Raw genomic sequence first — 21861 nt, forward strand, 5'->3', positions numbered from 1 at the left:
TATAACTCACCTTGATTTAGCTTTTGCACTGTGTAAAATGAGTCATGTCACATTGGAAGGCAATGAAACGAATTTTGCGATATCTTCAAGGGACAAAAGAATATGGATTAATCTTGACTGGTCTTCGGGTCTTGAGGATCGAAGGTCTGTGTCTGGCTTTTGCATTTTTCTTGGAACTAATATTCTTTCTTGGTCTTATAGGAAACAAACCACCATTAGTAGATCCTTACCGAAAGCTGAATTCAGGAGCTTAGCATTGTGAAGCTGAAATTGTTTGGTTTAGCAATATGATGACAGAATTGAAAGTAGCTTTGGCAACCTCCCCTACAATATTTTATGACAATCTTAGCACCATTCATCTAACAGAAAATCCAGTCTTGCATGACAAGACCGAGCATTTTCAAAGTGATATTCAATCCATCAGGGACAAAGTCAAGTAGCAAGAACTTCAAGTGGTGCATATCGTTGGGAATGAGCAAATTGCTGATGCTTTGACTAAGCCATTTTCAGCTGTGCTTTCGAAAGATTGAGGTGCAAACTGAGAGTTGTCCATAGACAAAATCTCATTTTGAGGGAGGATATTGATGATAGAGCTGAAATTAAGAAGTCTGAGTCCTAGTTTAATTTTTGAAAGTTTGTTACACTTAATTGGTGTGTGTGCAAAGTTAGTTTTCGAAGTTTGGTAGCATAGTGTAGTTACTTGATATGTGAGTCATTGTAAAATTCTTTCTCTAATATTGATATCAGTGTTCTCTTCTTCTCTTAGTATTCTCTGCTACTCTTCTAAATTCTCACTGCATTGTTATGGTTCATAACATTCTTGGTTCACGCAGTTCAAAAATCAGGTTCACTTTTGACACACCATGTGGAAAGACAAAGGTGCCCATCCAATTATTTTCCTTTTTTGATGTTCCAACTCATTGGAATCATATCAATAAATAAAGAAAGTTGCCTAAATCCTTTTGAGCAAGGATAGAGTGAGGTGTATGCTCTCTCATGCAAAATTGCCTAAATCCTTTTGGGTGAAACAATGAAGACTAGGGTAGATTTGATCAACCTTCCAAGAGATAAAAGGTTTAAACTTGATGGAAAGTCAAAGCAGTGTATCTTCATGGGTTATGGTCATAAAGACTTTGGTTACAGATTATGAGATCCGGTGAGCAAGAAGATAATTAGAAGTCAAGATGTAATTTTTCTTGAAGACCAAACTATTGAAGACCTTGGGAAGAGATAAATCAACAATCACTGTTAGACGTTCTGCTGTAATGAATCTGGTCCTTCAACTAGACCTGTTGATGGGGAAGATGTACAAGTTGATCATTATGGTGATGATTTATATGATGAACATACACCTCAACCTGAGGTGCCAGATGTAGAAATTTCACCAGATGTTGAAGTCTCACCTGAACCACCAGTTGAGCTTGAATTGAGAAGATTTACTAGAGAGCGTCATCCTTCTCAAAAATACTCTTCTCATGAGTATGTGATGAACAACGAGATTGAGGAGCTAGAGAGCTACCAAGAAGCTATGTCTGATGAGCATAAAGAAGATTGGTTGAAGGTCATGTAAGAAGAAATGAAATCCTTGCATGAGAATCATATGTTTGAATTGGTGATGCTACCGAAGGGTAAGAGAGCATTTAAAAATAAATGGGTGTTCAAACTAAAAGCGGATGAAAATGTCTCACGGCCAAGGTACAAAGCTCGATTGGTTGTGAAAGGCTTTGAGCAAAAGAAAGGTATTAATTTTGAGGAGATTTTTTCTCCAGTTGTGAAGATGTCCTCTATTCGAGTTATGCTTGGATTGGCGGCTAGCTTGAATTTAGAGGTTGAGCATCTTGATGTGAAGACTGCATTCCTTCATAGTGATATAGATAAAGAAATTTATATGGAGAGGTTAAAGGAAAGGAGCATCTTAGATGCAAGTTGAAGAAGAGCTTATATGGGCTGAAGCGCCAAGATAGTGGTACATGGAGTTTGATTCCTTCATGAAAGGTCATGGGTATAGTAAGACTTCTTCTGATAATTGTGTGTATGTTAAGAAATTCTCTGATAGTGATTTTATAATTCTCTTGCTTTATGTTAATGACATGTTGATTGTTGGTCATGACACTAAGAGGTTTGAAAGTCTTAAGAAAGACTTGAACAGATCCTTTGCATGAAGGATTTGGGTCTTGCAAAAAAAATTCTTGGCATGAGTATCACTCGTGATAGAAAGAATGGAAAACTGTGGTTGTCACAGCAGAAGTACATTGAGAAGATTTTAGAGAGGTTTAGCATGAGTAATTTCAAACCTATTAGTACTCCACTTGCTAGTCATTTCAAGCTGAGTTCACGGCAATGTCCTACAAGTGAGGAAGAAAAAGCAAAAATGAAGAAGATTCCATATGCATTTGCAGTTGGCAGTTTGATTTTGATGTATGCTTTGGTTTGCACCAAGTCGGATATTGTTCATGCCGTTGGAGTTGTTAGTCGGTTTCTCTCTAATCTTGACAAGGAACACTAACAAGCAGTGAAGTGGATTCTTAAATACCTTAATGGTACTTCCATAGTTTGTTTATGTTTTAGGAGTGACCAACTTGTGTTGGATGGTTACACAAATGCGGATATGATTGGAGATCTTGATTCAAGAAAGTCTACTTCTAGTTATATGATGACTTTTGTAGGAAAAGCTGTGTTGTGGCAATCCTGACATAAAAAATGTGTTGCTTTATCTACTACAGAGGTAGAATACATTACTGTTGTTGAAACTTCTAAGGAACTCTTGTGGATGAAGAAGTTTCTATAAGAGTTGGGTATCAATCAAGAGAAGTTTGTGTTATTCTATGACAGTCAGAGTGCTATCCATCTCATCAAGAATCTAATGTTTCATTCCAGATCGAAACACAGAGGTGAGGTATAATTGGTACGTCAAGCGCTTGAGATGAAGTCATATGCACTTGAGAAGATTCATAGTGATGATAATAGTTCATATATGATGACTAATAATTTACCTACAATAAAGTTTGATTCCTGTAAAGAGAAAGCGGACTTAGTGGAATAGTCTACTCCCACTTGAATTGATGAGGAAAAGATTTGTTGGTGGGTTCCCAATCTTAAGTGAAATCCACACAACTTAAAACAAAATAAATAATAAGTAAATAAAGAAAGTGGCAAAAGCCACCAAAGAGAAAGAAATTTCTCTTTCTGAATGAAAAGAAATACGAAGCGCTGCTTCGGCGTCGAGAGAGAAGAAGAAAATTTGGGGGAAAAGAGCAAGCCATTTTGTATGCGATTGAACCCGTAAACTTACTCAATTTTTTATGAAATTTTAGTATATTATTTTTTATGTAAAGATGAACATTAGGATATAATTTGCTAGTTGTATTGTCTTCTCTTTTGTCTGATATGAAATATCCACTTTGTGAAGGGTTTATGTTGATTCTATCAATTTTGATAATGTATTTTGTTGATTGTTGAGATATCCTAATACTACTAGAAAAATTGTTTGTGTACCCATTATTTTGATAGTGAAAATTTTTACTAAACTATGTTCTGTGGATTTTTTGTCCCTCTTTTTTTGGGGGGAGGGATTTCCACGTTAAAATTTTGATGTCTGATTATTTAAATTATGTCATTATATTTATTGTTTAGAGTATATTTGATATTGCCTATTTAATTGTACATGTTGTAAAAAAATTATTTTTAGTGCTTCTACTGTTAAACATATTCTTATTTAAATCTTTGTTGAGTTTTTCCAATATTTATTGAGTAAAACCTCTTTTCGCCTTCTATTCTTTTTCAATTTAGACTACTCACGTCTTATCGATTAGAGAATGACAATTTACTCCTTATTCTTCTTTTTCATTAAACACACCAGCCCTTTTATAAAAATAATTAGGAGACAGATTGTCATTTTTATTATAATCACATTTGAACAGAAAAATATTGAAGAATAAACTGAACTTAATGCACATACATGGGTAGCATTTTGAGTTCATGAGGTAATGAAAAGTGATTGGTAAACTGCTTGAACTTGAAGTCGAAAGTACATAATCTACCCACAAGCGTAGTTGACGTAAAGATAATTAGAGTTTGACTTTGTCTAAATTAATTTCAAATTTAAACACGAAACTAAAGAATAAAATGTATAAAGATAGAATAATGGCCTTGACACGCTCTTCCAAACCTTAATGTTGATTTTTTTATTAAATTGCAATAATTAGATTGTACACTTCATCAATTAAATTGCATTCTATTAAAAATGTTGATTTTTTATTAAGAAGCACATAAATTATCATATGAACTAAGCCTCAGCCGTACCAGATGCGCAATTTGAATTGAGTTTGAATTAGTCGGGCCAAAGCTCCAAATACTACGCGCGCAAAAAAAAAAAAAAGGTAAGCCAGAATAACAAAGGAAAAAGACTTCATACTTTTCCAATCTTCATCCTCATTTATTACCTCTTTAAGGTCCAGAAAACACACTATGCATACTCTTGTGAGGCCAACATTTAATTGTACACGTTAATACATTATGGGCCACACTACACTCTTGGTTCCTAATTGTGAAAGAATTTCTCTTTAAAAACATCCTATGATGACTTCTTTGGTAACAAATGGTTACTTGCTTATATACATGGTTGCACCGTGACCATGCAAATCACTTGTAGCAATTTAATTAATCCAACCATTATGTTAGCAACTCTCCATGAAACTTGACATTGATGGAAGAAGATTTTTAGCTGCAGCTGTAACCTAAATCTAGCTTAAATCTAAACACTTTGTCCTAGATTATATATATTTCTAGGCTACTCATTGAGAAAACTAAAAGATCAAAGAGAAATAATGAGCACAGTTATGTGCATAATTTGAACATAATTAACTTTGAATTATATAACTACTCTACATAATTAAGTTAATCATTTCAACAGCCATATTTGCCTATAAGTATGGAACAAGTATAGGGTGGCAGCCTCCTCTATTTGTGCCACGTCACCCAGTCATTTCCAACTTTCAGATTCAGGTTATTTTTTTTTTTTCATGGAAGTGAGATGAATCATATACTCAAACATTATAATTGTTTGTGTTTTTTAAAATTGTAGAAGGATCCAATTTTTGTACCTCAAATTTTTTAATTTTTTTAAAAACAAAAATCAGATGATCTTATTTCAAAAAATCAGAGTTCAATTTTTGTATTGCTGTATCTCCCAGAAATGAGAGGGCCTGATCTCTTAACATTTCAACAGTCCATAATTTAAAAAAACACCATTTTCTATCTAATATCAAAAATAAAAAGTGTTAAATTCAATGACTAGACAAGAAATGTTTATATGACTCATTTTTTTTAATACTCGTTATATACTCATCATTCCATTCTCACAAGTCATGTTATGATTAAGAGAATAAGAAATACATAATGAATACAAGAAAAATAAGTCATTCTATGAGTGTTCTTTATTCTAAATGGCGCAGAATGGTACATTAAGAAGCCTTTTTCATATTGATATCTTTGAATGTTGTTTGTCATTACACGTTTCCCCCACCTAGGTAGTATAAGATTGTCACATATGGCAGTTAACATTTACTTCTAACAAAGGGAAAAGCAATCAGCATTCAATTTGTTGGGACCACTTACACAGTTACACCTAATTTTCAATTTTTGTATGTTCTTGCTCCACAAGGTACAATGCAATGCCATCGTTCATGTTTAATCCACCACAAACATATTCCATCAGAATTTTCTTGGTTCAGAAAGAACCAGCAACTTGAGTATTTTCCTCTGCATTAAATAGCTTAGTCTTTTCCCACCTCAATTTAACTAACTGCTTTCTTCCTCTTCCAGTTCCAAACACTTTTGTCATTCATCATATCAAGATTTTGTTGCAACAACAAACAACTTCTTCTTGTTCTTCATTCACTAGCGATATGGAAACTGGTAATTATTCTTACTCTCCCAAAAGAAATTCCAATGCTAGGCTTCTTGAAGAGTTAGAGGCTCTAAGCAAATCCCTTTACCAATCACACACAGCTAGAAGAACAGCTTCCCTTGCTTTGCCAAGAGATTCAGCTCCTCCTCCTGTCAAATCTGTTGAAGATGACAATGCCAGTGCTAAAATTGATATCCAAAGCAGTAACAAACCTCGCACACGCAGGTTGTCCTTGTCGCCGTGGAGATCAAGGCCGAAGCGAGAGGATAACAAGCCACCCCCTCAAAGCCACAACAAACAGAGAATTTGGCTGAGAAGAGAGGGATTTGGAGCTGGAAGCCTATGAGGGCCCTTTCTCACATTACAATGCAGAAACTAAGTTGTTTGTTTTCTGTTGAAGTTGTAACTGCTCAAAACCTTCCTTCATCAATGAATGGACTAAGGCTTTCTGTTTGTGTTAGAAAGAAGGAAACAAAAGATGGTGCTGTCCAAACAATGCCATCAAGGGTTGTTCAAGGAGCTGCAGATTTTGAAGAGACTCTTTTCATCAGGTGCCATGTTTATTGCAACCATGGCAGTGGAAAGCAGCTTAAGTTCGAGCCGAGGCCATTTTATATATACCTTGTTGCGGTTGATGCTAAAGAGCTTAACTTTGGAAGAACCTCGGTGGACTTGAGCCGGTTGGTTCAAGAATCCATTGAGAAAAGCTGGCAAGGCACCCGGGTTCGGCAATGGGAGACAAGCTTTTCCTTGTGTGGCAAGGCAAAAGGAGGTGAGCTGGTTCTGAAATTCGGTTTCCAAATCATGGAGAAAGATGGTGCAGGGATTGCAATTTACAATCAGGACGAGAACTTGAATTCCAAGTCCAGCAGGTTCATAAGCCTGGCATCTTCGTTTCGCAAACAATCCAAGAGATCCTTCAGTGTTCCTAGTGCAAGAATAACAAGCAGAGATGATGCTTGGACTCCTTCAGATATAAGGTCAATAGGGGATTTTCATGGATTGCATGATTTGAGTCTTGATGACACAATTTCGGTCCAGGATTCCTCAGCTTCTGTCCAAAAACTTGATGATGGCAAGGAGAAGGTAGAGGATTTCCATCTTCTGGATTTTGATGTCGTTGATAAAGGTGTTGAGGTTCAAAAGCAGAAAAAAGGTGATGGAGAAGAATCTGAGAGGTCTGTGGAAGGGAAATCAGCTTCAAGTGAGGTGGTCAAGGAGATAGTACATGACCAATTGCACCTCACTAGATTAACCGAGCTTGATTCGATTGCACAGCAGTTAAAGGCTCTTGAGACCATGATAGGGGAGGATATCAACTTGATAAAAGCAAGGGATACAGACTCACAAAGATTGGATTCTGATGAAGAAACAGTGACAAGAGAGTTTCTTCAGATTCTTGAGGATAAAGTGACCAGAAGATACAAAATAAACCAATCTGAAATTCCACCTTTACAACTTGAAGGGCATGCACATGAACATGGAAATGAAGATTCTTCTGAAAAGGAAGAATCCAAAGTTTATCTTCCTCATCTTGGCAAGGGCTTGGGTTGTGTGATTCAAACAAAAGATGGGGGGTACTTGGCATCCATGAATCCTTTGGATAGTGTTGTGGCCAAAAATGATACTCCAAAGCTAGCAATGCAGATGTCAAAACCTTTTGTGTTGCAATCACATCAATTCTCAATGGGGTTAGAGTTGTTTCAGAAACTGGTTGCCAATGGTATTGAAGATTTCAGCTCTGAAGTTCTCTCCTTGATGCCAGTAGATGAAATGATAGGCAAAAGTGCAGAACAGGTTGCTTTTGAAGGCATTGCTTCTGCCATCATACAAGGTAGGAACAAGGAAGGAGCAAGTTCAAGTGCTGCACGCATAGTTTCTGCCCTGAATAGTATGGCGAATGCTATGAGTTCAGGAAGGAAGGAAAGGATTTCAACAGGGCTTTGGAATGTAGATGAAAATCCACTCACTGCAGAGCAAATCCTTGCATTCACAATGCAGAAGATTGAGTCCATGGCGATTGAGGCGCTGAAAATTCAAGCCGATATGGCCGAGGAAGATGCTCCATTTGATGTTTCTGTGACCACCTCAAAGGAAGGAAACAATGACAAAGATCTGTTGAGTTCTGCTATTTCACTTGAGGACTGGGTCAAAGATCAAAGCTACAATGAAACCAGTGCAAGTTCTTACAAAGAAGCATCACATATCACACTGATATTTGTTGTCCAATTGAGGGATCCGAAAAGGCGCTATGAGGCGGTTGGGGGTCCTATGATGGTACTAGTTCATGCAACTGCAGACACAAAGAAGAATGAATATAATTATGATCATGAAGATGGTGAGGAGCAAAAGTTTAAGGTAACTAACATGGATGTTGGGGGCTTCAAGGTTAGGAGTGGTGTAAAGAATTGTGCATGGGACGGACAGAAGCAAAGACTAACTGCAATGCAATGGCTGGTGGAATATGGATTGGGAAAGGCAGGGAAGAAAATCAAGAATAATGCATTGATCAAAGGACAAGATTCTCTGTGGAGCATTTCATCAAACATCATGGGTGACATGTGGCTCAACACCATGAGGAACCCAGATATCAAACTTGTGGTGAACCAATAAGCATGTCAAATCAAATCTCTTTGTCCGAAAGTTTTGCAGATCTTCCAAGAGGAGTGGCTTGAGCTTGCAGATAAAGGAATACTAGAACTATGCAAGTTTCATTCGTCCTTATGATAAACCCTTTTATTAGGCCTATCAATGTGTTAGTTATTTGGTTAGATTTCTGTTGATTCAAAAGCATGCACTAATTTATGTATTATTTAGATGGATTAAGGCAACTAAGAATCTCGATGTAAAATTTGTTGTATATGGTTTTTGATAACCACTGTTAGTAGAATCTAATTCACAGTTTACAATTTAGAAAATTACAAGGACTTTTTTTTTAAATAATAATCGTAGAAAGTTACAATGGAAACACCAAACAGGACGAGAAAAAAAAAAGAACAAAATTGGAAAAGATATGGGGAAAAAAATAGTTAAATATTGTTCGAGTTTTTCACTTTTTCAATAGACAATTATTTTTTGAAAATATCATTTCAAAATATTTATTTATAGGATCAAATTTTATAACAATAGACACTTCTGCATGTAACATGGCCTGAAAGGAGGTGTTAGTGTTACTTAAGTCCTGAGAAGTGGGAACACAAACTTGCGTCATAAGTCATAAACTCGTAAGCTGCGATCATTAAAAGATACTCTGCAAATTTTAGTTGAAACAACCTTATTATTATCAGCTTAAAGTTTATTCATTTATTAGTGCTCAAAATTTTAATTTTAATTTTAATAATTAATTACATGATTGTAGTCACTTCAAAGAAATTTGGTGATTTAAATGTTAAAGATCTTAAATGTGCTAATATATCTTTACTTAGTAAATTAGTGTGACAACTTTTTCATTATCAGAACAAATTTTGGGTTGTTCTATTGAGGACAAAGTATTTGAGAAATGAGGAAAATTTTAGATGGCCTTATTCTTTGCAATGCTTCTCATGTTTGGAAGAGTATTTCAAAGCTTTTGGTACTCTTAAGGATGCCTTTTTTTGGTGTGTTGGATCACTTGATCAATCTTTTTTGTTTGACAAGTAGGTATTGAGGGTCCAATAGTGCGGAATTTATAACCACAAACTAACCGGCAAGTGTACCGAGTCGTACCAAATAGTACCTCAAGTGAATGAGGGTCGATCCCACGAGAATTGATGAACCAAGCAACAATCGTTAATTGATTTACTTAGTTAGACAAATAGAAAATGATGTTCAGAGAGTTCAAAAACATTAACAGTAATTTCAGAGAATTAAAAGCAAACAGTAAATTGAAGTGAATAATATATGAAAAAATAGTTCAGATTTCAGAGTTATCTATTTTTCGGATTGACTTTTCTTACTAACTATTTTAATCATGCAAGATTTAATTCATGACAAACTATATGTGACTAAACCTTAATTCCTTAGACCTTTTTAGTCTCCCCTAAAATTCATCAACTGCCAATTCCTTGGTCACTTAATTCCAATTAGAGGGTGAAGTTCAATTCTAGTTTAGATGCCACAAAAATCCTAATTACCCAAATATAAGAGGATTATATGTCACATATCCCGTTAAGTCCAGATAATTAGAATTTAGGAGAAATTGTTTTCAAGCTGTTGTTCAAGTAAAGAATTTTTTCAAGTTATACAAGAACTCAATTAGAACAAGGGTCATACTTCCGTTCCACCCAAATTCATAAGATAAAGAACGAAAAACAATTCTTGAAATATAAGTCAAGACATGAATTAAAATAGAAAAATAATAGTATCAATTCATATAATAGACAGAGCTCTTAACCTTAACAGTGGAGGTTTAGTTGCTCATGGTTCAAAGAGAAAAACTATGATTCAGGTAAATTGCGGAATGAGGTAGAAGAGAAGAGAGAATATCTTTTCCCTTTTATATCTAATCTTAATTAATGTAAAATATATATTTCCTAAAACTAAATAATATCTTTTCCTATTTTTAAATAAAATAAAGTTTAAATCAGAATTAATAGGAGATTGTGTGCTTGTTTCTTGAAGAGTTGGGGACCACTTGATTCCTTAATAGTCCACGCCTAACTTGAAAAATCTCAAGTTAGGCGCAGCCTTGGTAGAATTGATGGAGAAGAAGTATGGACTGTTATACATCGTTGGAAAGCTCTGAAAGTTAGCTTTCCAGTGCCACTAGAATCACGTCAATTGGATCTCTGTAACTCGAGTTATTCAGGTTTGAGTGCAGAGAGGTCAGGGTTGACAGCATCATTCGCCTTCTTCTCTTTTTCTGCGGAAACTCCATCAAATCCATCCGAATGCTACCTAAAATAAACAGAATTGCACACGACTCAAAGTAACATCCATAGTGGCTAAAAGATAATTAATTCTTGATTAAACTCTACAAATTAAATACAAATTCACTAGAAAAAGGTAGGAAAGATGCTCACGCATCATCCAATTGCTCAAGATGTCCATTTTGTTCATATATCTTACTCAGATTTAACTATTAGAGACGTTTGGAAAGATTGCTAATAGAATCTCCATGATGTTTTCTCTAACATTCCAGAAGATGTTAAACAGCGTTTGAATGCTTATAATCCAGATTTGAATGTTGGGGAGAGTTCGGGTTGGTCATGGGGTGTGGCATCTTCTAGACTCTACTCAGCTAGTTGTGGATACAAATGGCTAGCCAAAAGAAAGTTTGATTGAAATGAGCATGATAATTGGTTGTGGGTATGGTGACTGCATATTCCTGAGAAGTACAAATTCTTGATTTGGTTCAATCTTCATAACGCTTCCTACGGCAGAGTTTCGATTGGATCATGGCTTAGCTTTATCTAGCACTTGTCATCCGTGTCAAAGTGGTTCTGAATCCATGCTTCATTGTCTTCGAAAGTGTCGCAGTGTCAAGGAGGTCTGGAACCTTTTAGGCCTATATTCTGATAACTCAAATTTACGTGATTGGCTCTATAGACGTGCAAAGATGCAAATGTTTTTCTTTTCTTCTCGACCATCCGGTGGATTTGAAGGAGTAGGAATCATGACTTATTTAATACAGGTGACTCTTTGAGTGCTAGTAAAGTGTCGAGTTTGGTTCGTAGTTCAGTAAGGGAGTTCCAAACCATTTTTGCTATGCATCAATCTTTCTCTCCTCATTCACTTTGTTTGCATTGGGTTCCACCTTCTATTCATTCTGTTAAATTGAATTGTGATGCTAGTTATTTTGCTCCTTTTGGCTATGTTGGTTTTGGTTGTATCGTTCACAATTCTGATGGATGTTGGTTGAAGGTTGCACTAGAAAAGTCAAAGTGTACAGTGTTCTTTTTGCTGAATTGTCTGCGATTTAGAGAGGTTTACTTCTAGTTTTGGATAGTGAATTTCGTGAAGTTATTTGTAAAATAAATTGTTTAGAAACCCTTTTCTTGGTAAATCAAGGAATACTTGTAATGATATTTTGGAATGGGATTTGACAAAATATATACGGGATATTATAAATTGAAATTGTAGTTGGAGAATCCCTATTCTTTTAATTCAGAGGAATGCGAATATTGTTACAAATTGTATCGCTAAAGTAGCTGCTTCTGACTTGGACATTCGCTCGAATTAGAGTCAACTATAGAGTGAACTTCAACATCTAATAGATTTAGATATAAACCTAGCACATTAATTTGATTTTGTCTCTATTTTCTTTTTCTTTTTTTCTTTCTTTTCTGTCTAGTCACGAAAAAACCAAAACTACCCTCTATTTAAGTAATTTCTAGCCTTTATTTTTTTTTAGCTTATTTAAATCAAAAAACAATTTAAGGTTTATAGTGATGGAATATTCTTAGAACAACATATGTGAAATGTGTTGTGAAGTACATCTAATCGTTGAGTGAAGAAACAGTTGGAATTTATAACAACACATACAAAAATCTAATAGTAATTAGTATGGAAATTGTTTCACAAAAAAGGCTCAAGTAAAATTCATGGTTCTAAAAACCAAATCAAATTGGCTAATTCAATCTGGTTAATAAAAAGGCAACCACTAAATTGGTCTAATTTATAGTAAAAACTGGTTGTCAACAAACCAGAAAAAATAATAAACCAATTATTCTAAAATAAAACAACTAATTTTTAAAAAAAATACATATATTTTATATAAATATATTATTTTATTATTTGCGTTCAACTTTAGTTAAACTTTTAAACTATTAAACTCCTAATTTACTGATTCGATAACCAATTTGGTTTTCAAAATGTTCGTAAAAACTCCAAATTACTCAATATTTCACATCTCGTGTTCCACCAAGCAAGGGATGGCTGGTAAAACCAACTTTTAGGCTAAATGTGTGTAAATTTTACTTATTTTAGATCCACCAATTTATAATCGTAAGTTCCCCAGCACATCTAAAGAAAAAACAACTATATCTCAATAATGTTTTCAAAAACATGTCTCTAAAATATACAGGTCATAACATAGAGAATTGATAATATCAGATTTCCACAGCTAATCGGTGGATCAATTTCAAAATAACAAAGCAGCTAAAGGCCTTGCAAGGCCATATAAGAAGAATACACAAGCAAAACAGCACCAACATATAACTCTTCTAGAACTCAGTATCCAAATAAATCAAAAGAAATACCCAAATGAGTATTATATTTCAAACTTGATGCCTCACTGCTGCCACAGCATTTGTCTTTGCATAAATCATGTCCTGCTCACACAAAGTGACAAAGATCTGTTGGAAACATGGAATGCAAGTGTCAAACTAAATTAAGAAAATAATTAGGATAAAGTATACTTTGTCCCTAACGTTTACAATTTTCTTCAAAAATACCCCTAATGTTTAATTTCATTCAATTTTGTTTTACCGTTTTCGACTTGTGTCAAAGCTATCCTTCGATGTTTTCAATTTTGTCAACATTTTAGATGGAGTTAGCCAAGAGTAATTTTTGACACGTATCAAAAATATTAGGGGCAAAATTGAATGAAACTAAATGTTAGGAGCATTTTTGAAAAAAATCACAAACGTTAGAAGTAGCATATTTTACCCAAAAGAATTAGCGCGCACACACGATAGTGAAACACAACACCTAAAATCAACAACGTTGACCATTAAAATCAAAAGAAGCTTGACAAGAGAAACAAAAATAATAAAGCAGTATGCAGTTAAAATATTTTTTACCTTGAGTCAAAATTGTCACAAACTTACAGAGCAGTAACCTTCCCCACTGCAACAGTTTTCCCTGCACGATAAACGAAAGGGGTTTCAACATATGTTGATACCAGTTTGCTACACAAGACAGCATTCTTAAATATTACCTTCACTGCGAAGAGTAAATCTCCCAAGCTGTGGAAAATCAGAGAACTTCTCAATGCATATCATGCTATTAACCTGTAAAAAAGAAAAAAGAAAAACTATCAAAATCAGACTAAGATTAAAATAGATTGAAAATGTAATGCAATTAGACTAAAATTAACAAATTAATCCCTCTCTATTAATACTCAACAATCATAACCCAAGATTGTTGGGCAGTTTACCTTCAATGTCCTTGGAAGCGCAAGTATAAATATGATAATACTACAAATATCTATCCAATTTTACAAAGGCATAAATGCACCTGAATTCGGCACACAACATTAGCCCCGTTCTTCACGAAGAGGACCTTTTTTTTCATAGGCTTCCTTGTTTTTGGATCAATTTGATGTAAGAGCTCAATAATCTCACATTCTTCAACAACAGAGTGGATATGCAAAACAGCCTTATACCCCGCAGTAAAAATAGCCTGGACATTATATAACATACATAAGCTCTTGGAAACTTTGCTAGTATTCAAATGCAAAGACAGAGAGAAAGCGAATAAATACATTGTCCAGCAATTCAAGGATTGCCAATTGAGCAACAAACTCAGTAACAGCTGGTATTGAATTTGCTGAAAGAAAGAGAAAAACCACAGAGACATGCTAATTAGCAAACCTTTGCACATATACTCAAACTATTAGTAGAATTACATTTCCTAGATCAGCTTTTTTTTCCCACTAAAATTTCTTGTCAAATGTATTCTGAAGCAACACATCTTTCAGAGTTTACAAAAGCTTACCAACACTTGATAGGACAAACCCACTTGATATGTCGTCTTCTTCAACACCAGATAATCTAATCCTTAAATTTTCACCAGGTCCAGCACGTTTTACCTTATCCTCATCAATAAATATAGCAACAACTTTTACTTGAGCCTACAAAATTATATGCAGTAGTCCATAAAAGGGGACAAGACAATGAAAAAGAAAAAAAAAGAGAGAGAAGAGCAGAAGACGACGATGAAAAAGGACAAAGGCTCAGAGTAACCTAAAAAACTATCACAAATACAAATCCAAAATATAAACTACCTTATTTGGCATAACCAACAAGGAATCTCCCTCACGAACGGTACCAGATTCCACTTTTCCCATAACAACAGTTCCCATGTCTTTGAATTTGTCAATTATAGGCATCCTGTGCCAATAAGAAATTTTCCCTTATTAGAACAAACTAAGTAAAATTATTATATTTGACATTTGAGAGAGAAAGTGAAGCAATACAACACAATGTTAGGCCACAGATTACCTAAAGGGGCCTTTGGGGTCTCGCTCAGGAACTTCAACAGCGTCAAGTGCTTCAAATAAGCATGGGCCATTCCACCATGGGCAGATTTTTTTATCCACTCTTGTCTTCATATTTGTACCGACCAACCCAGATATTGGTAGAAAAATGACATCTGGTAAAAGATACAGATTTAGTAGAGGAATTTCACTTATGCCACCCATCAAACAAGATAAAATGAGAAAATATATAGGAATTGTTTGTAAAGAGGCTTTTAGCACTTCCACTTTCATATATGAAACTTCCCCAAACCTACTCCAAAGAAATGGCCTACGGAACAGGTGAAATAAAAAACTATGCAGCACAAACTGAACACCCACAAAACATGATCCTCCTTCTTAATACAAAACATGCTACCTTCCACTTCCAACTTTAACATCATCCTGAACGTATCTAACATGTCAAACCATGTCCAACCTGTCAACATTTTTTCCCAAAAAAGCTACTAACACTTCAACCATCTTCGATACACCTCCATTAGCATGCAGCGAGACATGAGCAGTCACCACTCTAAATGAGAACCAGAATTTCTTAGTGAACCATAACAAACATGTTCTAAATATTTGCAATCATGTTCATCGTTGTATAAAGCTGTTAAGCAACATAATTCACACACTTTAAACTTTATATTGTAGCAGCATCCCAGAATCGAACACAGGCCCAATACGAGGAAAAACTAAGTACCAGCATACCTTTTTTCACATTGTATCCTGATTGTCTTAGAAATGGTGTCATTTTGGACTCAATTTCATCATACCTAGTGTCAAACCAGTGTGATGAGTCTCATTAAAATTGTAGACAGAAGTTCAGAATCAAAACACTAGATATGTGCATGTGTGTGCATGTGTGTGTGTGTGTGTGTGTGTGTGAGAGAGAGAGAGAGAGAGAGAGAACCTTTCTTTCGACCATTCCACAGTCGGCTCATCCATTTTATTGACAACAACAAGCAATTTAGCCACCCCCAGCGTTTTTGCGAGCTGGACATGTTCACGAGTTTGTCCACCTCTCTCGTATCCTGTTTCAAATTCTCCCTTTCGAGCTGAAATTACCTGATTGATAAGGCATGGAGAAACACAAAGATATCATCAAATGCTTGTCAAGAAGCACCTATTGCAAGTTAAAAAAGAAAGTTCCATACATCATAGATAAACTCACCAACACTCCAATATCAGCCTGAGATGCACCACTGATCATGTTAGGTACATAACTTTTGTGACCCTGCAGGAACATTGTAATTCATATAAACAATGTACTTCATACTAAATATTACATATTCATTAACAAATTTTTGTTTGCATCGGAAAAAAGGATATGACAAGGTAGATCATGAAAAGATTTGAAGTTAATGGATCATGCAATAACAATACTTACAGGTGCATCCAAAATTGTAAACCTTGTTGTCTCTGTTTCAAAATGTGCTCTTCCAACTTCAACTGTCTTTCCCTACAATCAACAAATATATCCAGATTACCGCATTCACTTAACTATAATTAACATGAAAAAATGAAAGCCAATCATTTGGAATACTCTTAATTTTATCACTTATATATTCATACCTTTACTCTCTCCTCCTCGTTTGTGTCCATAATATAAGCCATATACCTAGCAAATTAGTTTCAGCATTAATCATTAAAAATATATACAAGGACACAGACCTTGGAAGCTGCAAAATTTTCGAAAAGGTATATATGCAGAAAATTGAAAGAATCCAAGCTTTTTTTATAAGTGTTAATTGCAACGCAAACATCAATTTCTCTTTAATGCCAGTCCTTCTCATTGTCAGTTCTTCTCATAATGACTACATATAGCTCTAAACAGATTATAATCTATAAAACTTCAATTCCTTGCAACTAGTAAAAAAGTTACAAACCAACAGAAGACTTGCCAAAAGATCAGTATAGTCAAACTTGATTAGAAGAGTGCAATAACTATGATAGAATAGTCATCCAACAAATTCAGGATGACTTCAAAATTAAATAAATAGCTTGTAACAAATTTCTCTTCTATTTTTAAAAAATTGACCTTAAATTTCACATACATATTTGTAGTTATGCTGTTGAAAAATAAATAAAACCATCATAAGGGAAGATCAAAGAAAGGCTCAAGGTCCACACTTGTCATGGACATAAAACTGACAGAAACATAATATATAAAACTCCTTAGATAATTACAGAAAAAGAAGTGATCAAAGGCAAATGCATTTTAAAAAAATGAAAAAGGTGATCAAACTTTCTGTGTCAGAAGGTGATCAAGCAGCACAATTAATTTCAGCAGGAGACAATTGGACTGGCTGGCATAATTATAGCCCAAATAAGTTTATGCTACCTGACCCAATTTCAACAAAGCGGCAAAAGATATATTTATGACATCTTCCATCAGTAAATTAGTGAAAGTTTACCAGCTTTCTCTACTTTTGTCTTTAGCTTCTTTCTCATATTTTTGGATAGTTCTTTCATCAACCTGGCCACTTAGAAACAATATCTGACCTCCTGTTGTAGACTTACCAGCATCTGGAACAAGAAGCAAGTCAAAACACCTTTCAGATCAAATCAATATCCTATGAAAACAAACTGTATCTTTATTCACTCAACTGTCCAAGCACGAGATGCAATTTTTATTCTATATCACTAATAATCCATAATTCAGCTTGCTTAGACGTTCTAATGTATAAACCATGTGCTATTTGTGCAAATAAGCCAATATTCGCCAAAGAAGTCATTTACCAAAACTGACGCTACACCATTGGTTCAACACCAGATTCCAAACGTGCACTGTACTGTTTAAGAAAATTTCAATTTTCTGCAGATTTAATTGATTTGATTCCAACTATTTGATTCAGTTATTAAGCTTGCCAAACAAACCCGTTAGGGCCTACGAATTCATTCACACTTAACATCACATACCTCAGTCTTCCTTGACCAATTTAACACATGCAGTAATTCATAGCTTTACTTTTCAAGTGTTTAAATTTAAAAAATTTATAGCTACCCAGTTTTACCATCATGAGACCCTCATGATGCAAGATTGTGACAGTAGAGCATATACGCCATTTATTAAAGAGAGTTTGATAGGTGAGACAATTGAACACAAGGTTAATAACTTAATATCTACAAAGCCTATAATTCATACGATACACATGGATGACAATACACTTAAATTATTGATAGCTGACGAATAGATGATACTGTAGAAAACCCAAACATGGGAACTCCCGATTAAAAAATAATGACATAGGAAGGAACCTTTATAATCCATCAACTTACCTACATGACCAATAAACACAACATTTAAGTGCCTTTTTTTCATCATCTCCGCCTCATCATCTTCGTCCTGTGTAGGAGGAATTTCCTTCTCTTTTGCTAAAAATCAAGGTCAAGCAATCAGCCCACAAAAAAGATAAAGAAAAAAAAAAAAGAACACTGCCAATTCTCATCATTATTGGAAATGAGCTGGCTAATTTTGAAAAGGAAATTTAAATTCATATGCAGCTATAAGAAAGAAATTTAAAATTCTCTTTCTACCTTTTGGTTCAACATCGATAGGTTCTGCTTGAACTTCTGGTTTTGGATCTGCAATCACCAAGGAAAACTTCTCTATTATTGCAAAGCTCAATAATCAATATACAGTAATGTAAATAAAAATAACATAGAGCTAATGCAATTGGAATTCCTCCTTGCTTAAGAAGTGAGTATAATTTTATTGTTATAGAATACAAAATTGTTTCAATTTCAATATTATTCTCAAATGTGAGTCTGTTCATTTGTGTCATCTACCGAATGACATTGAATGATTTTCTTCTAATATAATCAAATATTAGGCAGTAGATAAAATAATGTGCAAACTATGTATGCAATCTGCTAATTGGAATTACGAATGAGATCATTCATTCAAAATTGGAATTACTAAATTCTTTACTACCAACCTTCATCCATATGTTCAGATTTATCAACTTCTTCTGGCTTCACATCCTCTGGCGTTACTGATCCATTAGTCTCTTCTGCATGAACCAAAGATTAGTTTTTTTTTTGGTTTTTTTTTTTGTGGGGGGGGGGGGGGGGTGGAGGGGGTGATATAAAAAAGAACTAAAACACTCTTGTATAGTTGAAAACCATTAACAGAAATTGAAAAGATTGCAAGGATATTTAGTTACCCGCAGAATCAAGCTGTAAAGAACGAATGTCCTCCTCGATATCTAGCATTCAAACAAAATTCACATGAGCATTAACATCAACTGTCCGATTTCCTTTAAAGGAAAAAAAATGAAATACTACAATTGCTTTGGCTTAGTTCAGGAAAAACATTCAATTTTTATTACGTCGAAACAAACTACAGACTACTACTTCACCGTCTAAGTCAAAATTACTAAAAGCACAATGCAAGACTACAAATTGGAACCTCACAACCCCAGTCTCAATGTAATCACAAATCAATGTAGGTTTTGTTTTTGCTAACTTTTAAAGCTAAAACTGCCATTTATTTTTATTTTAAATACAAATTAAGCTAAACCAACGCATCTCTAAAGCAATTCTAAAAGAGCACAATGGCAAAAATAATAATAATAAATAAAAAATTAAAACACAAAAAGAAAAAATTGAAGGAATCCATAACTCAAAGTGAGCATATTTCTATTATATGGATTGAACAATGACGCCGCACAGATCATAATTCTCAAATCGAAAAACAGAGAAAAAAAGACGGATTGGAGGATCCGAAGCATAATAAAATGAAGAATTGGAGAGAATGAGAAACATGTATAGGAGGTGAATTGTAAAGACGTACCCATTGATGAAGAAAAGAGAGAGCGAGAAAGTGAAGAGAAACAAGGGTTGGAGAGGGTTTGGGGAAGCTCGCAGGTGAAAGAGGAAGGCGGCGCGTTGTGTGAAAGTGAAAATACAACTGAGTGAGTGTGTGTTTGGATTGGAATAACCTCACTCAGCGTGCATCAATCACTTGTGTTTCAAAGGGGTTCGGCTTGTCCAGAACCCAAAATCGGTCGAACCGATTCAAATTTCTGCTTAGTTTGGTAAAATTTTTATTTTTTAAAAATAGATTATATAAGTTAATTTTTAAAAGATAATTTTTTAAAAATTGTAATATTTATATCTGATAAATTAAACTAAAAATAGAGTGAATATCTCATTCGAAAAAATACCTAATCCAATTTCTAATTTTTATTTTTTGAGACTGATTAGTTTCTGTGTCAAACAAAAATAACATTGACCTTTTTTTTGGCACAGAGACTAATTAATCTCATAAAAGTAATGCTCAGAGTTGGATTGAGTATTTTTTTCAAGAGCCTTGTTATTTTTTGAGGTAATTATCAACAGCTGTTTAGGATTTTTCCCTCTTAAAAATATCTTTAATAAACACACGTAATAATAATTGCGTTTGGCAAAATAGCTTTTAAAATTTAAAAATACTATAATAAAAATAAATGCAAGTATTAAATTTGAAAATCAGTTAACATATGAGGTTATATTAGACTTTTAAATTTTGAAAAACACAAGCTAACTTTAAAAAATTCTATTTTAGTGTTTTCAAAAGTACTTTGATCTTTTAAAAGCTGCAAGTATAAACACATAATCTTTTTAATTTACCAAACATAAAATGAAAAGTTTGAGCTTTTAAAAAGTACAAGCACCTCTTCGAAAAAATTTATCAAGCCTTCATTTATACATTTATTTGGTCATACACAAAAGTGTGATTATGGGAAAAACACTATGAAACAGGAGTGGTAACATACATCTTATTTGCGGGTATTCAATTCAATATAATTCGGTCGGATAAAGTTATCGATCTGATCTGCAGCAAATAGAATAGAGTGTGGGTAGGATTTTCATGCAAGTCGGATAGAATGTGGGTTGAATCTCAATCCTCTCTACCAATATGTACCCATATATATATATGGTTGATTTTATATAAAAATCTCAACTTGCAAGTAAAGTTAGGATTGGATTCAAAACATACTCTATTTATTGTCGTCCCTACTCTAGAGTAGGGATTAAAGGGAGCATTGAATTTATAATTTCTGTTACTTGTAAGAGTTTGTATGGATGAATTTTTAAGAAAAAAATTTTTAAATTATTTTTTTATAAATTTTTCTAAAAAAAAGATATTTTTTGAATTTTTTTAAAGAATTTTTTAAAAAATAAAAATAATTTTATATTTAGATATCTTATTTAAAAAAATTATTTATCTATTATGTTTAAATACAATAATTTAAAAGTATTATTTATTTATTTATTATGTGTAAAATATTTATTTCTTAAAAAATTAAAAAAAAGATGTAAATTGTAATTTTTTAAAAAATATATTTTTGTTTTTATTATTAAAAATTTATTAAATATATTAAAAAATTAAAAAGTATTTTTTTATCAATTTAATAACACCTAAATAAGTATTAAATATAAATATCTTAATTTAAAAATAATTAAATTTTTATATTTTGATCATTTTTTAATATAAAAGATTATCCTACTTTAAAACGTAACTAGATCAAGTTTTTGAAAAGGTTAGTAAAATAAATATGTAAAATCTAATTACTTTTGAAATAAGATTAGTATATACATCCGTATAATATGTGAAAACATATCTACTCCTTTATATTTATATTTCTAATATATTTTTAAAATAACTTTTTATAAACATATTTAATTTATATAAATAATTTCATATATTTTTTGTTATTCATATGAATACCAAATAACAACATAAATCGATAAATTATAATTCAAATAACATCATCTTTTTAGATTGATCATCTAAAAATTATAA

At 33.6% G+C, this 21861-nt stretch overlaps 1 protein-coding gene and 1 pseudogene across 4 annotated transcripts; one reads left to right on the forward strand and one right to left on the reverse strand.

Moving 5' to 3' along the window:
• The first annotated feature begins 5579 nt into the window (after positions 1-5579).
• LOC112802293 (protein PLASTID MOVEMENT IMPAIRED 1-like) lies at positions 5580-8826 on the forward strand (annotated as a pseudogene).
• Positions 8827-12851: 4025 nt separating this feature from the next.
• On the reverse strand, positions 12852-20065 carry LOC112802294 (uncharacterized). 4 transcript variants are annotated; one of them, XR_003202299.3, is made up of 20 exons: positions 19867-20065; positions 19238-19279; positions 19010-19084; positions 18609-18656; positions 18351-18446; positions 17486-17597; positions 16644-16689; positions 16459-16530; positions 16243-16305; positions 15982-16136; positions 15780-15844; positions 15052-15202; positions 14835-14940; positions 14546-14681; positions 14313-14377; positions 14066-14230; positions 13767-13839; positions 13630-13690; positions 13496-13537; positions 12852-13158 (listed from the first exon to the last, which is right to left on the reverse strand). XR_003202299.3 is itself a non-coding variant. In XM_025845438.3 (19 exons), the coding sequence occupies exons 1-18, from the start codon at positions 19868-19870 to the stop codon at positions 13653-13655; spliced, it is 1512 nt and encodes a 503-aa protein (XP_025701223.1). In that variant the 5' UTR covers positions 19871-20065; the 3' UTR covers positions 12852-13158; positions 13630-13652. The 4 variants fall into 4 exon arrangements, 2 of the variants coding, with proteins under 2 accessions (XP_025701223.1, XP_025701221.1); XR_003202298.3 differs by having other exon boundaries at positions 12852-13182; XM_025845438.3 differs by lacking the exon at positions 13496-13537.
• Positions 20066-21861: the final 1796 nt, after the last annotated feature.

Source organism: Arachis hypogaea, chromosome 5 (assembly GCF_003086295.3).
Source record: "Arachis hypogaea cultivar Tifrunner chromosome 5, arahy.Tifrunner.gnm2.J5K5, whole genome shotgun sequence".
NCBI lineage: Eukaryota > Viridiplantae > Streptophyta > Magnoliopsida > Fabales > Fabaceae > Arachis > Arachis hypogaea.